Source organism: Monopterus albus, unplaced genomic scaffold, assembly GCF_001952655.1.
Source record: "Monopterus albus unplaced genomic scaffold, M_albus_1.0 scaffold175.1, whole genome shotgun sequence".
NCBI lineage: Eukaryota > Metazoa > Chordata > Actinopteri > Synbranchiformes > Synbranchidae > Monopterus > Monopterus albus.
Window position 1 is genome coordinate 816,227 of NW_018128055.1, and position 25,770 is coordinate 841,996.

A 25,770-nucleotide genomic window follows, 5' to 3' on the forward strand; every position below is an offset into this window, starting at 1 on the left:
ATTTTAAAGCAACACTGCTAATGTTTAGCATGCATTATGTAGGAGAAGTGCTCGTTATCATGCCTGCTGCTGATGTGCATTCAGACTCCTACAGTTTCTCTAAAAACACAAAGAAGTCAACCTCTTAATGATGCTGGATGAAAAGCCAAAGGATCACCAAAGACAGGTGGCTTCATGTACAGTAATTTCATGGTAATCCATCCAGTAGTTATAGACCAAAGTTGTGGCTAGACGGGCCAAAAATATGCTTAAAATATTGCCAAACAGTTGTTTTGAGATTGAGCAGGTGTCAAAGCAGTTCACTGTCCATCTAATGATCAGAATTATTCAAATTCACCAAGGTCTAGTGAGTTTTTGTGTGAGTTAAAGGCTATAAAGAGGTGTTGCTCATGATTCTTTTATTGATCTGCTCATCATTTGGCGTCAGAATCATTCATCCATGGCATCATTGATGGAGAAGAGAAGTGGAGAAGCAGCAGTGGAGGAGGAAGGGAGGCATCCGTTGCTCCCTGTGTAACGAGATTCCCAGCTAATCAGTGACTTTCCTGCCTTATCTCTGCCATCAGGACACTCGGGAGGCCAAGTAACCCAGGACGAGTTGATGTCATGCTGAGATGGGAGGTGGAGGGGGGATGTTTGCATGTGTGTGTAGAGGGATATTCATCTGAGAGTTTGTGTGTTTGTGAGTGAGAGATTGATTTGAGTGTGTCACTTATTGTGTGTTTGTGTGTGTGCGATGTCCTCAGAGGTCAAGTCATATGAGGATGACTAATTGTGCTCATGGACCACATGATGTAACACAGGCAGGACTGGTGCAATGTGTTTGTGTGCGTGTGTGGTCCTGTTTGTTTGGGTGCACCAGTGTGAACATTTTGTTTCATGTTGTTTGTTGCAGTGTGATCTCACAGGTGTAAATGTGCCTGTGAAAGGCACCTGTGTGCTCCCGTGTGTCAGTTACTATATGTAACTTGTAAATTCACTGTATGTGTGTGTATGGACAGTATATCTTTAAAGATACATGAACTTTCACAACTTTTCTGATTTTACAAAAAATTTCTGATAAAGGTACGGTCTGTAAATCAGCCCCACCTAGCTAAGGTTAGAAGAAGGGTTTTCCAGCCACCAGTAGTCATGTCAAACAGCCATGAAGGAGCTCTGGGCAGCTAAAAGTCTGAACTGGTGGCATCTTTTGCACAGAGAGAGTGGGACAAATAAAGAGCAACAACCAGGGTTAACATGGGTTTGGCTGTTTGACATGGAGAGGGTTAAAAGCAGCCAGAGGACTCAGACTGGATTCAGATGTGGGGCTCTTCCTTCTGGATGTGTTAGCATCTAAAGCTAACCTGTTTGTTTTGGTAGCATTAGCCACCTAGCATGGTCAGGATTTTACCTTTGTGTTGAATTAACATGATTTTAATTTGGGCTTTGTGTTTTGTTAGCCCCATCTGGGACCATCTCGTCAGACATTGTGCTGCTGCAATGCTGTTGAGCTCTATGGCTCGGTATCATTATTTAATGGAAGCTTTGGACTAGTGGCTGCATTTGGCACCAGTTTAAGTCATTACAAAGAAACAAGACATCAGTTTGAGTTTTACTAACTCTTCTAGTGGCTGAAATGAATTTAGTTAATGCTCCTTTAACATGTTTGTTTAGACAGACAGAAATATAAGAATGACAAGTTGTGGTTTGGCACTGCAAGTCTTTCTTTTAAATTACTTACACTTGGAAATCCTTATAATAATATAAACAGGAAACCTGAACAATTATACAACTTGGCACTTCGAAATGACTACATGTGAATCTTAAGACCAAATTGGTTTTTGTGCATGTTATGTTGTTGTGTGTACTTTGTGGGTCATTTTGTAGGCATATGTTTTTGTTGTGATGAGTTTAGGTATCCATTTCCTATATAGAATTACACATCCATAATTAAGACCAAAAGGAGAAAATGCATTAGTAAAAGAGAAAAATTAAACCATGGCAGGTCTCACATATGTCGATCATGTCTTTGGAGTGACATGCAGCTGCTTACAGGCCGAGACAGAGACAAGCATGCAGCAGACGAGGGTAGAAGTAGGTGAACAGGCAAGTCGATAGACAGGCAGCATCTCCCTGATTGCCACGAGGTGTCCCTTTACATTGCCTCACTCTGCAGTCGATGGAAAAATGATCTCACTCCTTCAAACACCACTGACTTCATCTCTGCTGCTGGGCTGGGAGAGGGCTAACATCAGTGCAGCTTTACCTGAGCAGAGCAAATATAGCATGACACGAGAAGGGAGTGGTCCTGTAGTGTTGCCCATGGTTTGAGCCCAGGTTTTCTCAATGGCGTATTGTTTTCATTATGTCATACTGCATAGCGCTATACCCTCAAAACCTGCACTGAGGAAGAAGAAAAGAGAGTAGTATGTTACATGAGACTGCTCACACCCTGTTTCTACTTCTCTAGCATCCAAGCTTTGTAACCTTATTAAAGGAAAATTTCAGTTTAATATCACTAGGCTATCGTTTTCAAAGTTCTGATGACACTGTACTCACCCAAGTAAATTCTGGAATTACAACAGCACTAAAAAAGAGGCATCCACCCTGGTGTAAAACGCGTGCTCAGATGATCAGACCAAACTTCTCTTGCAGTGTGTGAATACAGAGCACATTTGTGGTTTAGTTCAAGTGAACACACCATATTCCCACAGCCACCCCTTCTCACTGCCCTCCCACTAAGTCCACGAGGGCTCATGACTGTCCCAGTGCTTGAGGAGTCGTAGCTTTATTGTGTTATAAAGTTAAAAAGAGGCATGATGAGGAAAGACCAGCATCATGAATAAGAAATGTGTTGATGGGAGTTGTCAGCCTACAGAGCTGATCTTGGTTTTCATCCTTCAAAACTATCAAATGTCTGTCATTAAATTAACACTGGTGTTGTAGTAATTTTTACACTGTCAAAGTGAAACTCAAAGTGGCTTTTTGTTTACTTTGACTTTCATACAAGCACCTGCGACTTGGATGAAAGTTGCAGGTGCAATAATGACTTGCTTGAATGAAATGTCTTGGGTGAGTCACCTTTTGACTGTCTCCGGATTTGAATGATTTCCCTGTGACTATTCTTTCATGTCACCATCAGGTTAAAGTTCTTCCTTTTACAGTAAAATGTCTTTACATCTACTCGTTATGGCAGAAAATTCAAGGTTCCTGGTGTTTGAAATAACATAGGTCATCCCTTAATTCAAATTGTCCCGTGTTTTGTTTTATGACATAGTATTAATTTGAAAGTCAGCAGGTTTACACCCAAAACTATTACCAGTGTTATACTACTACTGTCTTCACTGCCAAGGATCACAGATTAATTTTGGACCATCTTATAATTTGGCTTTCTTTACAGTAAGCGCTGCAACCTCAGAAAGAGAGGCTGACTCTTTTTTCTATTGCTTTTGGAGGATTATAAACATCTTCAAAAATATCTTCTCAATAATAAAAAGAAGCAGTAAATCTAAAGAAAATCTTCATAAACAAGAAATCCACACAGTTCAAGGGACCATGCAGCAGTCTTCACAACATTTTGTTCAAGTGGGGTTTTTTTATTTATTTATATATAACTGTCACATCTTATTAAATTCACCGTCACCCATGGCGGGACATTTACAGTCAGACCGAGCGATCAGGTGTCCCAGTACTGGATAAACCCAAACTAAACAACACCACCCACTCATTCAAGCCTCCAGAAAGGCTTGTGTGTTGTTTGGTGGAAAGATCTGGAGGCTTTGTTTACACCACACAGTCTACAAGGATTGAGAGTCATTACAAGCAGGAATCCAACAAAATTAGGCAGGCTCTCTTGTGAAAACAGAACAATGCAGGATTGCAAAACCATGAAACCAAGGCATAAAATGTGGAGCAGAGCTCAGGAAGGCTAAAATAACTTGCTATTAATCTGGTTTTTGTTTCAACTCAATGCTGACTGTCTCATTATGTTAAGTTTGTCAGAGACCTCTTCATCATCGGTATGCCAAGCAGTCCCTCCATCTACATGTCCTGCCTTTGATTTGACAGACACAGTTGTGATGAGGGGGAGGCCATGCCCCCGGGCCAGCCTCACTGGTTGTCCCCTTGTATGGGTAGATAAACCAGCTGCATCACTATAAATGACATAACATGGGATATTTTGTCCCCCCTAATTAGCATGGAAATGAAATGGAAAGTGGGATATAAATGGAAATGTGGGTGAGGAGGGGGCCGGTGGCAACAATAGGAGGGTTTACACACAGCGCTACGTGGGCAGGGAACAAGTGAACGAGACAGACAGACATAAACAAGGCTCTTCTGTGTCTCCTTAAACCATAAGAACAAAACAATGTCTCCCACAACTCCAGTTGGTGCCTTTGGCCAGTTTTATAGTATGAATCTGTGGATATGTATGAACGTGAAACCATGCAGATGTGGATGTTCCTTAACAGTGTCACCTCCATTTGAATAAACAATTTGATGCCATAGCTTATGTTCCACAACCTAAAAATTTAATTAAACTTGAACGAAAATACATTTCTGTCATTAAACAATAAGGACTGGTGACAGTTGTAAAAAAAAAAAAAAGCAAAAGATCTTACTAAAACGTGTTGCCTGTGTATTCAAAGCCTGACATATCTTATTTCTCTGCACTAAATGTTGTTGTCCAAATACTATTAAGACCACACAGTAAGTTGCGGTGTTGCACTGACCAATATGCTCCTTCACTGCAACGAACTTGGGCATGTAGTTTTTGAAGCAGTCTCACAGTCTACATCATCCTGCTGCCTTAAAGGCACACTGCTGTGCCAGCTATGTATTTATCCACAGCTGAAAGTAGTCCCCAACAAATACACATTTTACTCCTGCTTGATCATTTGCTTAAACAGCAGCCAGCTATTTTAAGAAATGATTGAACATTTTAATAAAGCAAAGTTTGCATTTGGGATGCATATTTAAATATTTTCATCTTGAGAAGGAACAACCAGGTTTGGAGCACTACAGACAGGGTTGGGTTGTTGTAAGTGTAGAGAGAAGCGGACTAACATTATAAATTTTGGTCTTTTCATGAAATTTGACAATAGAAAAAAATCACTAAATAATGCCCGCCTTATTCTTTGACAGCTGAATTCTTTTTAAAGAAAAACACATGCTATCACATGTACTTTGATGATACACTTGATTATGTGAAGTTCTTCATGGGTGACTGATGATTAATGAATAAGGGTAAAAAGTCAGTAGGAAGATAAAGAGCAAAACAGTAACTAATGCACATTAAAGGAAAAGAAAAATGCTAAAATAAAACTGGCTTTTAATGTTATATGAACACATCAACACTTTCAGCTACACATACCATTTCAAGTATATTTTCTCCTCCTGTTTCAAACTGTTAAAATAGATGTGCAGTGTGTGTGTAAGGAAGAGTTTAGAGTCAGCTTTGTGTTTTCTCTGGCAGCTGAGCTGGGCTGGTGCAGCTGCATGGCAGGCACTTCTCTACAGAGCTGCCAGTCAAAAACACCCCTATAAATGCTATTGTGCTCACCTGATTGATCTTTCACAGGCCCAGGGCAGGCCAGACAGGCCGACTTTGGTGGGGAATGGCAAGGAATGGTCGGCAAACAAACAAGCAAGCCAGTGTCTGCAGCAGAGGAGGTTGGGTTGCAGGTGGCTCGGAGGCACGCCTGGGTTGGCGCGCTAGCTCTCATCAGATGCCAGCAGTGACATTTCCTGACTATGGCTATACACAAGAAGGCATCCCAGCAACGGTGCAGTGTCCTGGGGGAATGAAGAACAGCCTTGGGGCAGACTTTACAGCACACACAGGCAAAGGAGGGGGAGCCTGCAGTGTATGAGAGTGCACATATGTGGACGCATGCATTAAACATGACACAATCAGACTTTCTCATAAACACGCTAATAAAGATCTCTTTCTGTCTCCTTCTCATACACACACCTCCACTGAAGCTCATCTGTTGCTAATGGTGGGCAGGGCTGGACTGAGCTGAACAAAGCCTGTCTGGGGTATTGGTTGAACATCACTGCCCGGAATTCCACAGGGGTGGTGCATGGATGGGAAATCTCTGTGTGCCTCTGTGGTGTTAAAACCCCGCAGGCCAGGACAGTCCCCTACACCGGCCTCAGGAGCACAATGTCAAGAGGTGTAAATCAAAGTCCATCTCCAGCTAATCATGTTAACAGAAGCGACTCTCAGATCAACTCTCTTTAGCTTTCTTGTAGACCCAGGTTGAATGACCCTTTATGTTCAATGTTTCTCATGATCAGGGCATTGATGCATATGTGTGCAGGGTAGCTCTGCGAGAACATGATACAAGGTGCTCTAACACCCTAAACAATCTGATCTTTCCAGGAAGGTTACAGGTTCAAATAATTCAGCTTGACCTCGCAAGGAAGTGTTCTCTGCATTTAAAAATCATGCAACAAACAGAGCTGGCTCTATTTTGTCTGGAGTTATTTTCAGGTATGTATTGTTTGCTGAGGAAATGGGCTCATGGATGTGAATCAGGCACCTTGGGTTTAGGGCAGGCACGACACGAGGCAGCCCTGGGGGGTCCAGATTTGGCAGTGTGGTTTAGTAAGGATGTGAGGTAAATCAGGCAACTTGCGTGGATTTTATATTATTTTTGGTCACTCTGGAGGAGAAACTGGAAGAGGTTTGTCTCTGGGCACAGACACGCAAGCAAGTTACAAAGGCAAGTGAAACTGTCACACACACACACACACACACACACACAGACTGCCCTGTGTTTCACACGATGATTGTTTGCATTAGGAACCATTTTCCATTTGGCATGGCCCATGAGAGAAGCTGCTCTTCTTCTGAAGCTCATTCCACACTTCAAACCGACCAGTCTCCCTGACGGCCTCCAGCCTGAGAGTAAGTCCTGTTTGTTTTAACGGTCCTGTGATACCCAGTGTTCATAAAGACAACTAATGTCATCCATGTGATAGATGCTAGTTTTAGTTCTGTTTTGATTTATGATGAATGATAAACTGAAACATACGCAACATCAGAAGGTGTTAAAACTTCAAACAGCTATTGGGCATTTTTATATTGAGAACTGATCATGTGACTACTTGTTTGTGAAAGAATTTGTGCATAGTGACAAACTCACAGGTAATTATCACCAGCCTCAGCAGAATTTTAGCATCTTTCAGCTCATTGTTTTGGTTTTCTGGTGTGCAACTGTATTGTTTTGGTTTAGCCTCTGCTCTCAACCTTGTTTCCAGCAGAAACAGGCAGCTGTTTTTATGCTCACCATATCAACTTCATGGGTGAGAGCACCATGTTTTGTTTACTGCTTATTTTGTGGCCCAAAAGAAAACTGTTATTGCAGATTTAAATGACTTTCTTAACAACTGAAATTTTTTATCTCAGAATAATACATTAATGCCTATCTAAGGAGTTTTTAAAGGGTGAACTAGTTATTGATTTAATGTGGGGATATAATGCATTTTGCAAACATACCCACTTGTGCACTGAGTGAATGCAACAGATAGAATGAACTAAAACAAATAAACTACATTATTTTTTTGTGGGGAGAAATTCATACATTGACACACATAAATTGAACCCATATGTTCGGGTTTTGGTTTTGGCATTGCTTGGCAAAACAGAACTCTGCTTGTTATGGGAATCCATTACATTCCCAGTAGGGGTGCGGCTGCTGCACGCACACCACAGACTGCTGCTAGTGAAGATGGGCAATTTTATGAAAAGCTAAGAGATGATAAGCATCAGCGCTATGGCAGGTGAATCTACATCCAGACTGATAGAAAACCAAAGATTCATTAAATTCATTCATATAATGGAGAGCAGGGTTGGACTGACAACAAAAGCTGAATCTTACAGTTTTGATGAATATGTGTTTGTGCACAGTGCTGTTGTGCATCATGTAATATTATAAAATGAGATAAATACTTAGCTCACTACATTACATGTTACAGTCAAAGAGGAGTAGAGGTAAAGACCCAACCTCTCCAGTAAAGCCATGCTCAGTTGAAACCATCAAGTCTAACTGAAATCATCAAACATCATTGATTTACATTGAAAATTTTAATATCTTTAAAAGGTTTGAATGTGGCCAATTTGAGTATCTACTGTACGACTCCCTGACAGCTGGGCCCACTTCATGTGCTGATAAAGATGATGTCATATGATCTAAACAAATCCAGAACAACCACTAGTGTTAAGGTCACACCAGAATGAAGAGATCATTTTTTAAAAATATTTTATTATTCTTATACACCTAATAGTGTTTCACAGGTTAAAAAACAATCGGGTGTGATTGGACATTTTGATTATGGACTGTGCTTCCAGTAAGTCCCTGTGTGATGTCCTTGTTTTTATCAAAGCTCTTCATCTGCCTATCAGTCACCATCAGCCTTATCAGGAGCAAGGGTGGAGCAGGAGGGAAGAGAGAGGAAGACCAAGCTCCAGAGACAGGAAGAGAGGACAAACGGAGAGGTGTTGTCGACGAGCATTTCACGCGGCACCATCTCCCACAGCCGCCTCGGCCTCTGACTCCTTCCATCTTTCTTATCTCCATGTTCACTGTGTCTTGCTTTGTTCTTTCCTTCCTTTCACTCTTTAATTTGTTTTATCTCATTTGCTTTGTTTCTTTTTATTTCCTTAAATTCTCTCCTGAAAGTATTTCACTCTTTCTGAATAATTCCCTCCATTTCAACACACCCCACCTTGTCTGTCCATAACTAGAACAGCTCAAGCTCTAATAACATTTCAGCCATCCATCAGGCACAGCCAGCTTTGATCAATAAGCACTTTGAGCCTACTCCTCAGCGCTGCACTGAACTTAAAATGTCTCCCCTCTGTCTCTGTCAGTACTTATCTCTCTGCTGACAAAGCTATATTAGACTCAGGGGTGGTTGACTATTACAGTGGATTTCACAGTGTATTTCAACTTTGTGTGTGTGCTGTAAATGAGATGATCTATGTCTACTGACTATGTTCTTTACTATTTCAGTTCATCCTAAAGGGTCATCAGAGTTGTAAATCTTGCGTAGACTGTAAAAACAGCTGTATCAGCACAATAGGAAATGTAGGTGTATCACTGAGTGGGTATTTAACACAGTCTGTTTCTGCCCCTGTCATTTTTTTTTTCCCAATGTAAAGATGTCAGCCACATGTGAATTAAAAACACACGTGCATCTTGAACACGTACTGTGTTTCAGGTCAACTTTTTCAACATTACATTCTGTCTAAATCACGTGACATTGGGTGCAAAGTGACAGGGAGCCAGAGAGCGGGGATTTCCACACATTAACTTTTTTATTGACTTGAAATCATATCATAACTTTTCACATGTGAGAAGTTTATTTCACATAGAGAGAGAGAGAGAGAGAGATGACTCACAGGCAAAAAAAGGGTCTTTTTCAGATGGAAACTGGATTTTGTGTCCAAAAAAGCTGCTGTGCTTTGATGCCACATGTGGGTTATCACGTGTGACTTTTTTGCAAAGGCGGGGATTTGCCAGTACAGTGTGGTAACACTACCACAGTAACACTGAGTCATGCTTTAATGGCAAAGATAAAATAAAGTTTGGGAAATTAAATACAGGCCGATCTAAACAGTGGAAATTTTTCTTTCACTTCATACAAGAAGGAGGTTGTTTCAGCATAGTGGCTTCTGACCGTCCATCACAGGTTATGCCTTTAGTGTGGAAAGAAGTAATGAGCAAATCGACCAGTTTATTTATTTATTTATTAATTTTCATCATTTCATGAACCCACAGTGTGGCAAGACAAACCTGAAACATAAAGTCAAATGATAGAACTGTAAACCCATCAGCGTGAGCTAGACCAAAGAATACATATCTACATGAATATACCTGATGACTAAAGTAAAATTTGAGATTTAAGTATATCAGATTTTCCAACATTCTGCTTCTGAAAATCTGATGGGTAAAACTTTTGTTCATCTTTTGCTTTATACTCGTCCTAGTCCGGTGTTTCCCATTGTTTTTGGCCTGTGATCTCATATCACATTGTGGAGAGTGATTCTTTGATGCTCTAATTGTTTCATGTTGCATGATTTTCATACATCTAAGGAGGTAAAACAATCCAGTGTTTGGAAGAAGAAGATGGAAAAAATAACTAAAGACAAAATCAGATTTTATGTAACCCAGTTTTTTTTTTACCCTTTAATCCTCTTGTGACCCCTTTACATTGACAGTGAGACTTTTGGGGTTACTGAACCCTAGTTTGGGAACTGCTGTTTAAGTCTACACAGAAGAGTTTATGAAAAGGTTGGATTTAATAAAACACTGACTAAACAACTGTAATGTAGTTGGCTGCTTAGGAGCTGCATAGAGCAGGGCTGATGTAATATTTATAGCCCGTTGTGCTCATCTAAATGTGCATCAAAATATCATTAAGGAGGAAATAATGTACAGTATCACCTGTTATGGAGACTGAAACTGATAGAGAGAGGACAAAGAGGATGGGCACACATGTTCTTAAACTGTTTATTGTCTATGTCTGAATCTCAATCACCACTGAAAGTAAAACCAAATCCCATCACAATCCCCTTGTTTCCTGCCTCCTGGCTGCTCACTCTTCTTTAATAAAAAAAGAAGTCCTTATGGCTTCAGTTAGGCAGTTTAGTTTCAATAAGCAACGATCATTTCACCATCACGAAGAGCTTTAAATCCCGTGGTTTTGGTGTGATGTGGATTAAAAACCATAAGAGTGTAAGAATGCATATTCCTGAACTGATTTACATCGGTGTTGATACTCTGTTTGATGTACAGGGCTCCTGCAGAGGTGCTGCCACTTCTTCCTGCTTGGCTGCGATCAGTGTTTGCCATAAGTGAAGGGCTGGAGGCATGGAATGAGGTAAACAAAGTGGGGTTCTTTGGGTTTGTCTGGGCAGAAAAAGAAAAACATGTCAGGACTGTCGTGCCAGGGCAAGTTTTTATGAATGGAAGGTTTTTTTCTAACTTTCTCTCTCGATTTTTTGTGAATGAAAAACAACTGGAAAATCCAGTATAGAAGCCCGCAGTCTGCCGGGAGATGATTGGCTTTTGTTACGCAAGCTCCGCCCACGGTTGCTAGGAGCCCGATGACCGGGCTTCTGATTGGCTCATAGAGGGAACCGAGACTTCATTCATAAGTCAGTGTATTCATTCGGACAAAGGCAAGAAATTTGAGCCCTTGAAAGAGGAAATCCACCAATCACGACCCTCCTCTGACCCGAGCTAGAAAGCAAGCCTCTCCATTATTCCCAAATCAAGTCAGTTCCAGAAATGACAGCACACAAGTCACCACTCCTCATTATAAACGTATCCAAACTCACTCTTACTGCATATGCCAGATATTTTTTTGTCGCAGCAGGGTTTGGTTTTGCTGCTGAGACTCGATTAAAAGGCAACATCTGTTTCCCTTCACAGTTTCAGCGCTGGAGTGTTTCCTAAAGAAAGTGGAGCCCAGCAATCTGGGCAGACGTGGCAGAAAGCCCAAGAGGCAGGCCGCTAAATAACACACAGTTCGCAGGCTATATGCTTTATGGCCCGTCTGACGTTTGTAAATCAGATAACACGACTTTAAAGGAAAATGAACCGAACTGAATTGTTCTACAGAAAAGGGGGGGTCGCTGCTTGAGGTGTAAAGCTTGCTTTACCTGAAACTTAATGTGACGAGCTGTCTGTCACACACACAAAAAAGAGATTTGTAAAGAGGGCAGCGGCCTGCTGGGTAATCACTCGCAATCACTTCCCCTCGGCATTTTTTGTGAATGGAGCTCATTATGCATGCAGCCTCCACGCAGCTCCATTCACAAGCAGCGCTCCGTCCTCTCCCTGCAGGGCTGCGTGGATCTCAACTCAGCCTAAATGACCACAAACGGTTAACGGATGGATTATAAGATGGACGGATATTTGGACCAGCAAGTGCCTTACACTTTAGCAAATGTACGTATAAATGAACTGTTATGTTACTTCAATGCTTTTGCGTGATTTTTAATGCCTCGACTACCGGGCTGTCTCTCTCCGTCTCGCGTCTGCGCGAGTTTGGCTGAAGCAGATGTGTGTGCGCGTTAGAAAACAATTTCTTACACCGTTTAAAACTGCCTTAAAACCTTCATAAAGTTAGGCTTAGCAAGTAGTGCATTTAATGATGTTTGTCAGCGGATTTCTTCTGTGGTATATTTTGCGTGAAGAGCGCGTCAATGTGTGCCAAATGGTCACTTTCTTCAGATGCAAACAGCGCGTTTGTTTTCCACAGCTGAGAAATGTGTTGTTTTCTGAGGAGCTTGATGTTCACCAATAGCTGCAGTAGGCTCCTATTGGTAACCCATTGCAACAAAGGCTATAATAATATTGATAATAATAGTAATAATCATCATTATTATTATTATTATTATTTCTTGTCATTTTTGTCATATGTATCCAAGTGGTATCACTTTAATTGTTTTTTCTAGGCCACAGAAAACATGGCATTAACTGTTTTGACACGGATGCACTGGAAATGCACTGATGGAGTGAGTCTGTTCCTTAACTCTCCTCTGTTAACATCTATGGGTTTTTCAGAAGTCACAAGGAAATGGGCCCCTAAATAGACTGTTGATGGCAGCAAAAAGGAAATACATGGACACAGAATTACCCCCTCAGGAATCTGAAGGTAAAGTAGTGGAAGTTCATAATTTTGGCCTCTGGTCTCTTTACATGATGTATGTTTACATCAAGGTCTATGGACCCTAGGCAATATCAGTCTGAGTCAGTTACTGTATTAAAATGTCATGGGGATAAGACATGTTAATAAGCAGAAGTCTACTGGGTTGTCAAGTTGTTGTACTGTATTCATTGTGTATGCTTTTTTTCTGTGCAGACCTCTTCCAGGATTTAAGCCAACTCCAAGAGACATGGCTAACAGAAGGTGAGAGCTGCCTTTTAATTTATGTTATTTTTTACAATGTTTTCTATTTATGATGACCATGTCCATGAAGGATGGTGTGTCTTGAAAGACTGGCTGACACAAAAACCTAAAAAAAGACATTCTCTCAAGGAATTTTATGCTGCTTTCCATCAGCCGTAAAAAGCACTTTATCACAGATTATGTGGTTACCATGAATGCTTGTTGCTGCCAGGTGTTTTGTCAGTCCAGCAGTGTTACAACACTTGAATGCACGTTTATTGAAGTGCTTTCATAAATCTTTGCCTTTAGCTGAAAAAAAAAGACTTGTGAAAAAGATGACCTTCTTAGTTTAGCAGGCTCACACAGTATACAACGCTGCAAAAAGTGAGGCCGGAGAGAACACAGATGGGACATTATTTGCTTTAAGCATGGCCTATTTTGGCCATGTTGGCATGTAGTGTGCATGCCAGCCAGCCACCAGTGCAAACAAACAGAGTATTTGGCTTGTGTCACTCTGAGGCTCATAGTCAAGAAATGCAGCCCAGTAAGAGGCAGTTGTCAGCTTGTAGACTTAATAAGAGCGATGATGATGTGATTCCTATAGAGTAATTATACTGTATGTCAGACTTAATAAGAGCGACGATGATGTGATTCCTATAGAGTAATTATACTGTATGTCAGACTTAATAAGAGCGACGATGATGCGATTCCTATAGAGTAATTATACTGTATGTGAAGAGGGGGGGAGCAACACAAGCCGGGAGTCATTACATCTGTTTTTGGTGCTGACCTGGAAAAAACAGTGGCAGGACAGTGGGTCTAAGCCTGCTTAAAACTACAAGTAAAAATGAGAATGGCACCATGAGGTGTGAATGTTGTTGTTTAATTTGCTTTGATGTGGACTGAAAGAAGGGAAGACCCACTCATTTTTGACATTTAGTGTATAGTGTAATGTGGATTACATCGACCTGATGAAACATGTTCAAAGTCCTCCTCCACACAAAAGTGAATTTCCTTATTGTTGCTGTGCAGAATGATATATGTGCAGAGTTTGACACTAGAATGCTGTTTTCACATTTATCTGCTGAAGAGGAAAAATCTCTCTGTGGTCATCTTTTATCAGATTTTATGATATCACATTGTGATCCAATATGTAACTTACACATGTGTGATGTGGAAACTTGAAGCCTTTAGAGCAAGTGGACTTTTCAGTCCACAAATTAAACATATGAATTGGAAAATATTTGCATTTTCAAAGATTTTAGATTCTTCAATGATTAGAAGTGTTTTTGAGATTTTCTTAACCAGGTAATTGACAGATTTATTAATTAATTTATTTTTCCAAGCAAAGTTCTTTTAATGTCTTAAAGCATGTCTGGAGGGACATATATTACTTAAGGAATGTAATATGTGAATACTATTGTCATGAAGTGCGTTGAGTACTTATGGTGCTCTGTTGTTAAAGCAGAATGTTATGATATTTCTATGTATGAGAAATTCATAATGTCACCTCTAACACCATTGGAGTCCCAGTACTGACTCTGAGTCATGCAGAGTATAGTTCAGATCAGCAATCAGTTGCAATCAAAGACACTGCTTTAAAACCAGACAAACAGTTAAATGGAGCCCTTTACACTACTGTTTATGGCATGTTTAGCTTTCTCACGTTCATCATGCAGTGTCACAAGCCAGCAAGTTCACTTCACACCTGCGTCTCATGCAGACAAAGACGAGAGCCAGAGCCAATAAAAACTGCAACAATGGGTGTTGCCACTTTGCATTCACAGGTTTAGCTATAAAGGCTACTTAAAAACACTTTTTCACTTTCCTCTAGTGGTACTTAGTGATGCAGGTTGTTTTTAGCAAGATCAGCCTCTGAGATTTCTACCTTCACCTCACTGCAGTAGAGATGAATAAAATTTGGCTAATGGTGTGCAAAGGTTTTAAATGTCAGGACACTGTCATAAAACACCATCGAGGTTACTCACACAGCTCACTGTTATCAGTTTTCATTGGTAATTCTTTCTGGAGATATAAAATGTTTCTATGAAAACTGCTGACAAAAACTGCTGACACCATGGTCTTTGGATTAATCAGAACAGCAAGGACCGTGTTTCCTAGAAAGAGGGTTTTTATGACATTTTTAAAACCTCATTTTTCATACTTCTGAGCACCCCATTGTATTCTGGTGGCAGCTGAAATCACTGTGAAAGATGCAGTATCTGAAATCTGGGACAGATAAAACCCCCTGAAAATGTAGTTTCTTTTTGGTAATGTGATGAACCAGCAGATTAAAAGGAGACACTGCCTTATGTTCTGACTGTTCAAATTGGGTGGTAGCTTATTGTTGAGTCACAGCGAGTGAAACAGCAGAACAGAAGGATGGATGTATAACTTTATCAAAGTGTTATTAAACCTTAAGTACTGGCTTGTTTTCAGCTTCCCTGGCTAAGACCTCTCCTTTCCTGCTACATTAATTAAAGACCTTATCCTGACTGATTGCAGTTGTGAGGGATTCACCAAGATTGTAAAAGCTGGTTAGCTGGAGGGAGGGTTTTTTTTTTTTGCCAAAGGAGAGCGGAAGCAAGAGAGAAACAGAACGGGTGAAGTACTGAATGGCAAGAGTTCAGGAGCTTGTCACATCTTGTCTCATTTTGGTCTTTAGGTTTATATGACTGAGGCTGCTTTGCTCCTCCCAGGATCTCCCACTGAGAGAAAAAAAGTCATTCAAGGTGCCTGGAAGCATCAGGGAGAACATGCGTCTGTACTCGTATAAACACACTTTCCTTCTTGTGCAGACTTGCATCTCAAAGCCCCTGACAAGGTGTTCCTGGAAACAAATCAGATACACATGCAAGCGCTCATACAGTACGCACACACGCACACAAGAAAATGCATAGACACAAGCATACACCGGGGTTGCAATAATGTCTGATGCTCATCATCCGTGTTTTTTACTCCTGGATCTTTATGGAGTCCAGCGTGTTCTGTCGTAGACATGTTGAAACCAGTGGAAATGATTGATTCTTAGTTTGCAGGACTAAATATGGGCCCCTGCTCTGTCTCATACAGCAGCTTTATTTCTCTACCTTGAGACCAAAAGACTGAAAAGTTAAGAGGGGGTAATATTATTATGGTATAGTAAGCTATAAGAAATCAGTCATTTATCTGAACATGCTCCAAAATTGTCATCCGGTTTCCTCTGCACAGGAAGCAGTGTGACAACAAGAAAGTGGATTTGGATGTCTTATTTCCTCTTTTTGTCCACTGCTTCTGTTGTGCTTTCTCTGACTTTTGGTTTCTGTGTCATTGTCTGCAAACTGTAACAGTGGATGAAATGAGAGGGAAGAGGCCATTGAGGTTGAATACTGGGTCAGATTTTGGTTCTTGGGTGATGTTACAACCAAAAACCTTGATGCAGAGTCATGACTCTCCAGTTGGCTACTTTTTGAGAAAGATACAGGACACCTTTAAAAAAAAGTTCTGTTGAAAAGTTTTTTTAAATAAAATTTTAAAGTATGTGGTGCGATTTTGTTTTGTAGCCCATCCAGCCCGATTGGGTTCATTACATTTAACGATGGTCATCAACCTTTCCCCACCAGTTACCTTGTACTATGATGTAAGTGACTCCAGATTAAAAGATTGCTAGCCCTGGTTACACTCTACGTTTAGGTCGTTAATTCAAGGGTAGCAAAAGAAATGTCAACAAGCTCATGGCTCAGTGTGCAAATTAGACCTCCTCACTCTACCAGGGTGTTGGCAGTCAAATGATTTGGGCTTTTCCAAGCTGTTTGTGTGACTCAGAGTCCAATGCTCCAAAAGGACAATTGTGAATGGGTTCAGATTCCTGAAAAAAAAAGAAGAAGCGTACAATAGTGTCTGTCTTAACTCTGCTGCACCTGGGCTTGGCATCACTGACTCTGCTTTTTCAGTTAGATCCTAGATGAATTCCATTATGAGAGAGTGGTTAATCAGGGCCACTGAAATAGCACACCACTGCAAGTAATTATAGAGCAGACTGAGATATCACAAATACACACTATCACTGTATTGACTCCTCTATTTTTACAAATCAGTGTAAGTTGGCCATAAATTATTTCTGACACACACAGGCAACTCAGGGTAATAGCCTGAACATCACAGCATACAACTTATATTAAATATGCTGTGATATTTCTACTAATTAACAGGAAAAGTAGAGTTGATATAGTATAGTATATCCTTATTATTCCAGATAAAGTGTCTATGTGAACTGAAATGGTTTATATACTAAATTCCAGTCAACCGCCATTAAACAACAGAAGAAGAAACAGAAACGTGATGTATGACGTATAAATAGCACGCACAACTAGGTGTGTTGGACGTCTCTCGGCGGGATCGAACATTCTGTTTTGTAGCTTATCTGAGACAGACAAAAAAAAAAAATCTCCCAAAAATGTGGGAAAAGATGAAAAACACTTTGTCAATCACATCCAACTTCATGAGTAACTTGAAAACTCATCCAGACAGGTCAGGGTTGTTGACTTCGCTTAAGATAGCTAGGCTAACTAGTGTTAGCCTGCTAATGTTTGTAAGGAAAGTACATAGTTGTTCCGGTGCTCTGTCAAATTTTGCTACCTTGTCGAGATATACTACCTTGTTGCAAAATCTCTGGACTGACCAATCCCCCCCAATCCATCACCCTAACCCTAACCACTTTGTGAACGTCTTGATAGGTAGCAAAATTTGACAGAACACCGGTTAGCGTTTAACTCTACTGTGCTCTGAGGCTACCTGCCACCACAGACTATTATTAGACATTATTTGGTGAACTTAAGACCTTTTTATCGAGCAAGATAATTAAATAATATAGTGTTTAACGTTAAAGACCATATTGTGTCATACCCGGCTGGAAAAACTAAAAACGGGTCTAAAAAGTTTTGCACTCCCTGCATACTTAACATTACACAGTATCTGGGTTTGATTCAATCTTCACATTTATATGTTTCTTCACAGATGATACATAGAAAGGTTTGTTGTGTGTCCTCAGATTTTGTGGTGAAACGTGGCATTTTGAAATTGAAACACTAGGAATAAACGTAAACCTTACAATGGTTTATTATTCGATTCCTACTGGAATTGAGTAATAAAAATGTTAAATTATTTCACATTTCTGGTCATTTATTTGTTTATTTATTGCTTGTTTTTTTCTGCATATTGGATCGACATACCTAATGGCCTCCCAACATAAAAGTTACATTTGTTGTTGTGGTCTGTTTTATTGGCTAAGATTTCCATTTTAAAGCTTGGTCCCACCAAGAGATGCTAACTGCAGCATGAAACAAGGTTGGCATTATTACTTCTCTGGTGGCATTCAGAAGCTCCATGTACTTGTGTATCGATCTATGGATAAGCTAAGTGCTGGGATGCAGTAAATATGAAGTGATGGACGCCTAAATGTGGCCCTACTTTGCTTTGACTCAGATTTCAGGGGAGAGAAAAGGAGAGACAGAGAAAGGCCACATTTGGTTAAATAATGGTGTTAAAGTTGTGGTTGCTCATTTTTTTTTTTTTTTCTAATTTCAGCTCAGGTTCCTGACAGCGATGAACAGTTTGTTCCTGATTTCCATTCTGAGAACTGTGAGTAAATTTCATTTTCTGTGCCTTTTGAACATATGGGTGTAATGTGCTAAGTGGATTTGTACATGCTACAGTAATCAAATTTTCTGACCACGTATCGCACAGAGCAGGTCTTTTTTATTGTTTATTTAATCAAATATTAATACATTCAGATTTGTGCATGGGCATGCTCAGCCATCTTCCAGATTTGGCCAGTTGGCCTGCTCATGTAATTCAAGCTAAAGTATGCATGTCATCAGAAAGAGTGGGTGAAAGCAGCGATCAGATTTGGACTGTGAAACCATCAGAGGCTTAGGTGGGGATAGTGTAACCAGAGGATGTTACAGTAATGTCTTTGGCAGACAACGCTATGCAAAAACAGAAGGCCTAATGAGCCAGACATCACAAAGTGAGTTTGGATGCCGACATTATGTGCTGCCGTCATCCATTTGCATGCCTTTGAAAAGCTGAATGGTACAGCACAGGAAACCGGTAAAAATAATTCAGGACCCAGGTACAAAGATGGCCTTTTGTACACATCGGAAGGTGTAAAATGGAAAAGCAAATTCCTTGCCCACACAATTGAGCATCTATTTGAATGAGTTTCCCTTTCTTGTTGTGTGTCTTAACAATGGTGATTCAGGATCTGGGTGGGTGTTTGTGTTGCTCTACAGTTTTTTTTTCTGTCCCATTCAAAACACTGCAGACTTCTCCATCTTTAGCCATGAGACTGAAACAGTTAGTAATATCACCCCTAAAGTAAAATGGACAGCTTTCAGGCCAAGTATAAGGCACTTCCTGTCATTGGGACCCATGCGTCTTTTGTGTGTAAACATCATGTGATTTAACCAGCTTCAAGTCATGACTGGCCAGCCCCTTGGTGACACATGCCCTGTGCAACATTTTTGCTGTCTATTGGCCAACAATACAGAGAAGGAAGCGCAGATGAACCTCAGGGCACACACAGGTCATGTCTACTTAACCCCCTGGCCTGTCAGCCAACCAGCTGTCAGACCTCAGCTAACGGTCGACCCGGGTTTGATTTCTCAGGGTCACAGGGGCTTCAGTTTGACAGGCCTTTATTCATGGCAGAGACGTTCCGGCGCTTCTAGATGGTGACCCTGCTTGTCACAGTCGGTAGTCAGTCTAGTTAGAGCATCCCTATTCAGCTTTGACTGATGGAAAATTGAAGCTGACAAGCGCCTATAAATATATTCATCTTTGTGTTTGTTCCAGATCCCGTGTGTCGGCTGTTAAATAGCTTCTCTTGAAATGAAAGGCATCCTCATTGTCTGTTGCAGTTTTAAAAACAGGTGACTCACCTGTTTTGGAAACTCTGGTGCTTATAAAAAGCATAAAGGAAAGGCTTAATCCCAGGTGACCAAAATATAATTGAGGCTTGCTTTGAAACCGGCACCCTGGTAAAATTAAACATTGTTGTTTACTGAGTCGGGGTGTTACCTGCGTGGGTGTGGTGACGGAAAGAGCATGACAGTGAAACAGAAAAATAGAAAGACGCAAAAAGACTGGGACATATTGGAATGCTACATTAGGAAAGAGGAGGGGGCAAAGGAGGAATTGTGCAATACCTGCACATCTGGTAAATCTATCTCATCTGGTTCATTCTCCCTTAGTTCACAGTTAACAACCATGCTCTGTCTGGAGGCTGCCATTGAGGGAAGGTTATGCAAACATGCAGCTTTTATGTACTTATTGAGCTGTGTGTGTGTTTAAAGGTAATTGAGCTATTGGTGATAACAGTGCACCATATTTTTTCCATTGAACTAATGTGATTGGCCTTGCATGGAAGTCTTCAAAGAAGGATGTGATTTTAATATCATGCTCATGAAGTGGGTTGGGGGATGATTAATGTTTGTTTTTTGCTGCTAACAGCACCTTTAGGGGTTATCCTCAGTCAGATTTAGAGTGCACATACTTAATTAAAGTAGTTTGAACATGTCACTGTTTTATTTTTTGGGTCACAAATACTAAAAAGCCACACTTGGAGCATTTACTGAGGTACTGCCTTTGCTGAGAGCTCCTCCTTCTTTGTCCATGTTGTTTACACTTGGAGCTGCTCGATAGATCTGACCCATTCATAAATTCTCTTCCCTGCCTGCGTAAGAGGAAGTGTGCCTCTCTCTCACCCTCCCCTCTCTCTCCGTCCTCTGCTGCTCGCTCCTTTGCTCTTCATTCATAAAAAAGCCCTACAGTACTACAGATCCCCCCTCACTGCCCCCCCCCCCACAAAAAGTGGATATGCCAAACTCCTCCTTCCCTTCCTGTGTCTGTACAAACTAAAGTTGAATTTAAAAATGTGGACATCCCCCTCCTCTTTCACTTTTCTATCTACCTCTCTCTGCACACATTGAGTGTTCCAAGATGTGAACTAATCCAGCGATTTCAGAGCTGTGTGGGACGATTGTTTAGTTTTGTGCCTTGCAGTAATTATATAGGAAGTTGGTGGCTATAGCATGCTGTTACAGTGCTTTTCAGGGAGCAGGTTTAGCAAAGGAGAGAAAGGAAGATAAACAGGGAGAGAGTAGAGGAAGTAGAGAAGAAGAAATATGAACACATGAAATGCCTTCAATATCTCTGCTCTTTTTATTTTCCTATTTGATCTCTTCTGTGGTTCTCACCATCACACTGAGATTTAATTGTTAAATGTCTTATTGTATTTATTTATTTAATTTTGCTTTGTCTGTAACTAGTTGTTTTAGAGGACTGTGCAGGGGATTGCCGTTTTTCGGTTCACTCTTAGGTCTCTAAAATGTCAGAACATTATGAGAAATGTTGAGGGCAGTTTAAGGTTCCTATAACTCAGCCCTAATCCAAACCTCCCAGCAGTGGATCTCTCTGGCTCTGTGTGTTCTGCTTTGTCATGAATTCACAGCCTTCCTCTTGTTTGGGCTGTTTCTCTGGACCAGAACCGGCCCAATCAGGTCCTCTTTGGAGCTCGGGGCGATGTGTGAATTGAGCACCTCCCTCCTCAACTCCCTCTTTTCCCAAAAGAGAAACAAGCAGCTCTGTGGTCTCCACTTTCCAAAATACAGCTGCTATGCAACAAAGTGCACAAAACATCCAGGTGCCTGCCAGATATGCACAGATACGCTCGCTAACCCGCTCTTGGGAGGCGAGGCTTCTCCAGTGAGTTGTGTGTTTGTTGCAGCGCTTTGTTTTGCTCATGAGTACAATGGTAGAATTCTCTTATGTGTCCAGATGATGTCTTTTGAAAGCTTGTCATGCGCACACATAAACACACTTAGCTTGGTGTACACACACACACACACACACACACACAAACTTCAGCCCTGCAGTTTTATGAATGGGTTGGTTGTGAAAGACTGGCTGAGGCAGCACATTGAGTTAAGGGGGGTGAGCCCTCATTCACTGCACTGGGGGATGTTACTCCACCACCACTCCACATATCAGAAGTGCAAGCCTATTTTTCTGTTAGCATTCATCTAGCAGCATTAGAAATTTTAAAAATGTCATCTTTTTTAATGGTATGCAACTCCAGTTTTATCTGGAGATCATTTGTGTTTATTTTCAGTGGTGTAGTCACAATCGCACCTTTGCTAGTCTCAGATTTTAGAAAGTTTCAATTGAATTTCTTTTCAAGCAAGATCATTTAACAGATACTGAAATCATCAAGCTCTTTTTAGTCAAACAAATCCAGTGAAATGGGTTTGTAAAAGCCAGGCATGCAGTGTAACAGGCATTTAACAGCTTCCAGTGGGGAAGTAAAAGCTGACCTTCTTCGTGTTGATTCAGAACAGTCCTGTCAAAGCCAGGAGGCCACGGGGATCTGAGCCCGTCAGCACAGCCCGAGTGTCAGCAGCACAGCTTTGTGAATTGATGGCAGTGTGTGTTTTATTATAGGAGACTAAGGGGAGGTGTGTGTGTGTGCGTGCGTGCTAGAAAAACCCTGTGATGCTCATGCATGTCTGTGTTGGTGCGTTTAGTCTAGCAGGACAGCTCTGCTTTCTGCAGCTGGAATGTTTTTCTCTTTTGAAAGCAAGCAGAGACCAAAGAGGGGAACAGATGCTGTGAGGGCAAGGCTGCAAAAGTAACAGTGATTGAACTTGATCACTAAAAAAAGAAGATACTGAGAGTGTGTCAGTCATGTACTGGTGGCAGCGATGGAGTCCAGTTTGGATATCTTTCCTGTTCATGTTATGTATTTTGGGCCTTAGTCTAGTCTTGGCCATCATTCCTATTGGTAATTATGTAGTGACTTTAGTAAAAAAAAAAGAAGTTAGATGGGGTAGGATAGGTCAAACAGGTTGTAAACAGATATCTGGGTTAGTCTAACCTGTGCACTGAAGAATTATTACTAATCATGAAGCTCAAAACAGATCTGTCACAGATGTGTATCAAAGGTACTGTAGCTGGTTTGCCTGAGCTACTGAAGTAAAGCAGCTGAAAGAACATAAAATGTGGAAATGTCCATATACTTGCAGTCTGAACTGCGTGTTCTCCTTGCTTAGAATATCCATCCATGTCTTTATGTACCATACTTGTTGCAGTTTTTCCTGTGCAGTGAGGAATTATCGGTACATTTGGGAGCACTCACTTTAACAGTTTTTGTAACCTTGTGAAGCCAACAATCTGAAAACCATGCCCACGGTAGGCAGCCACTTGCCAGGTCTAACTTCTCTCTCAAGCCCTTTTTAAAAATTCTTTACGCAACTGCTTCTCTCTGTTTTTGCGCATATAGACGAGTGCAGCACAATGAATGCCTTTGGGCAAAGGAAGTGTCTGCCATTATTTATACTGGTATAATTAATTACATGTCGCTCCTCCCTGGGCCTTTTCACTCAGTTTGCAGGTGCGGTTGGAGGACCTGTCATTCTTTTTAAGCATTCCTTTCCTGTAAATCTCCCCAACTGTCTAAATGCTTTTATTTTTGCCTGATCATGCTTTGTTGTTACATCACTGTTTTTCCCCACATCTTAGGAACTATTTTGGTAAGTACAATTTTGTCATAGCGGTTGACAAAAGGGATGGCCAAAATGATGAAATTTAAACCTTAAACTGTAACCAGATAAAATTATCCTTTAAGAGCTTTTTCACTGTCCTTTCTTGGCCAGCATTCATACTTAGTTTTCCACTCTTATATGCCAGAGTCTCCACGCACAGCACATGAGTGGAGGAGGTGGCTGCAGGGGTGGACCTGTAGTATAGTAACCTGCTGACAAAGAGCAGTAGGTGTGTAGAGCTGAGAGCCAGTGCACGGCTTATTGATCCTCTCTGATCCAGGAGAGGAGTAGGAGGTGATGGAGTCAGTTGATAGATGACTTTGATAAAGATAAAGAATGGCTAAATCACCATGAGGGCAGATGGGCAAAGGAAGGTGGGTCAAACGTGCAGTGCCGCATTACGGTCGAGAAGCTGATTGAGAAAGAGAGAGAGAGAGGATGCTTGTTAGAAGAGCAGCTGTGGATGTGGCATGTGTGCTGATAATTTCAAGCACGGAGTCCCGGCCTCTCTGTATGTTATCTCCTTGTGATAAAGCATAAAGCCTCCCTCTCATCCATGATGCCCTGGTGGGAGGTGGGAGCTCATTATATCATTTCAGTAACAGTGTGGGGGTGGATCGATCGCTACATTAAACATCAAGAGGGAACAGCTATATTGGGGGCTGAGTGATTGAGAGTGATGAGTCAATACTATGCCAGATTAATTACATCCAGCCTTCACCAGTGATGGCGTGTCTCGTAGCGCACGTCCTGGGACAGGGATGTATTGTACGGGGTCTGTTAAAATGCAGTGAAGCAGTGAGATTTATGACTGGTCAGTGGCCGTTTATAAAAAGCCAGCGCAGCACAATGGAAAGCAAAGTGAACAACAGGGGAAACATGAGATGTCAGAACACCTACCGATTGGAACTATGATCCCTAGAGACAGTGGAAATAAGAATATTATTATTAATTCTACTTAGTTTTTTTTTAATGTAACTATAGTGTAAACTGTCATTTGTGCTTTAAAAATTTATATTTTTCTTTCATATCTGGTTTTTATAGTCCAGATTAAGTGTATGGACAGTTACACCTTTTTTGTTTTTCTGACTCTATGCTTCAGCATTTTGCTTCATTCACTTAACTACACTGAAGTACAAAGACACAGCTTACATTTGAGTAGGTTTACACCAAATTAGACAGATCTGTATGTGAAATAGAGCTCTTAACACACAGTGCCCAAATTGCAAGGGTTCAAAAGTTATTGGCCATTTGGTTACCAAAGTTTTCTTGGGGAGAGGTTCGTTGCTTCTTTTAGTTCACATGCATAAACAAGATTGTATGTGACTTGGAGTTGATTGATACCTGGACATTTCCTCTTAGTTTGAGGTTGTCTAAACAATATAAAGCCCGCTTAATGCTGCCCCTGTGTTCTTTTTACACAGGTACCAGCATCCTGGTATTAGAGGTGTGACATTTAATGTGACATCCAGTGTGACATAACCAAGCGTACTGCAACACACTTGAAAAATACAAAGCATACTGATGACACTGTTGCCTTCAAATCAACAATGGCTGATGAACGAAGTCGGGATGTGCTTTTGTGTGGCCAGTAGATTTACACCATGATTCGGAGTCAATGTTGAGTTGATGAGTTGCTGAGACTTGCCACTTTCATGAAGTCTCCATTGTTTATTTCAAATCGAATGCGCTGAAGCACAGAGCCTGCAGAACAAAAAATATCTGGACTATAATTTTCTTCTCAGTCATGACCCTGCTAGGCAGAACATACATCTCTTTTGGAAAGCACAAAGCAACTGTTTACAGCCCTCTTAACAAGAGTAAAAGAAAAAGAACGTTAGTCTTCATCTGTGACTGATATCCTGTGATACTGATGCTGAATATACTGATATTGGGTTTACTGAGAAGATTCAAGGTCAAAAGAGTGGGGCAAAGGGGGCAGCACGGTGGCACAGTGGTTAGCGCCGTTGCCTCACAGCGAGAAGGTTCCGGGTTCGGGCCCCACCTGGGACCTTTCTGTGTGGAGTTTGCATGTTCTCCTCGTGCTTGCGTGGGTTCTCTCCGGGTACTCCGGCTTCCTCCCACTGACCAAAGACATGCAGCTTAGGTTGATTGGTGTCTCTAAAATTGCCCATAGGAGTGAGTGCGTGTGTGTGGTTGTTCGTCTATGTGTTAGCCCTGCGATGGATTGGCGATCTGTCCAGGGTGTACCCCGCCTTCGCCCGATTGCCGGCCGGGATTGGCTCCGGCCCCACCCGTGACCCCGTTCAGGGACTAAGCGGTAGAAAATGAATGAATGAGA

At 41.2% G+C, this 25,770-nt stretch overlaps 1 protein-coding gene across 3 annotated transcripts in view; it reads left to right on the plus strand.

Annotated features, from left to right (window-relative positions):
• Positions 1-6,566: 6,566 nt before the first annotated feature.
• The window catches only part of etv4 (ETS variant transcription factor 4), a 37,909-nt gene continuing 18,705 nt past the window's right edge, over positions 6,567-25,770 (plus strand). Inside the window, exons 1-8 of one of the 3 annotated variants that reach the window (XM_020616588.1) lie at positions 6,567-6,710; positions 6,791-6,895; positions 7,249-7,293; positions 8,374-8,485; positions 10,788-10,872; positions 12,564-12,654; positions 12,862-12,909; positions 18,454-18,507. In XM_020616588.1, coding sequence (XP_020472244.1) covers positions 6,817-6,895; positions 7,249-7,293; positions 8,374-8,485; positions 10,788-10,872; positions 12,564-12,654; positions 12,862-12,909; positions 18,454-18,507 — 514 coding nt within the window. In that variant the 5' untranslated portion in view covers positions 6,567-6,710; positions 6,791-6,816. Of the gene's footprint in view, positions 6,711-6,790; positions 6,896-7,248; positions 7,294-8,373; positions 8,486-10,787; positions 10,873-11,772; positions 11,946-12,563; positions 12,655-12,861; positions 12,910-18,453; positions 18,508-25,770 lie in introns of those variants that run through there. The other 2 variants (XM_020616589.1, XM_020616590.1) reach the window with 2 other exon arrangements.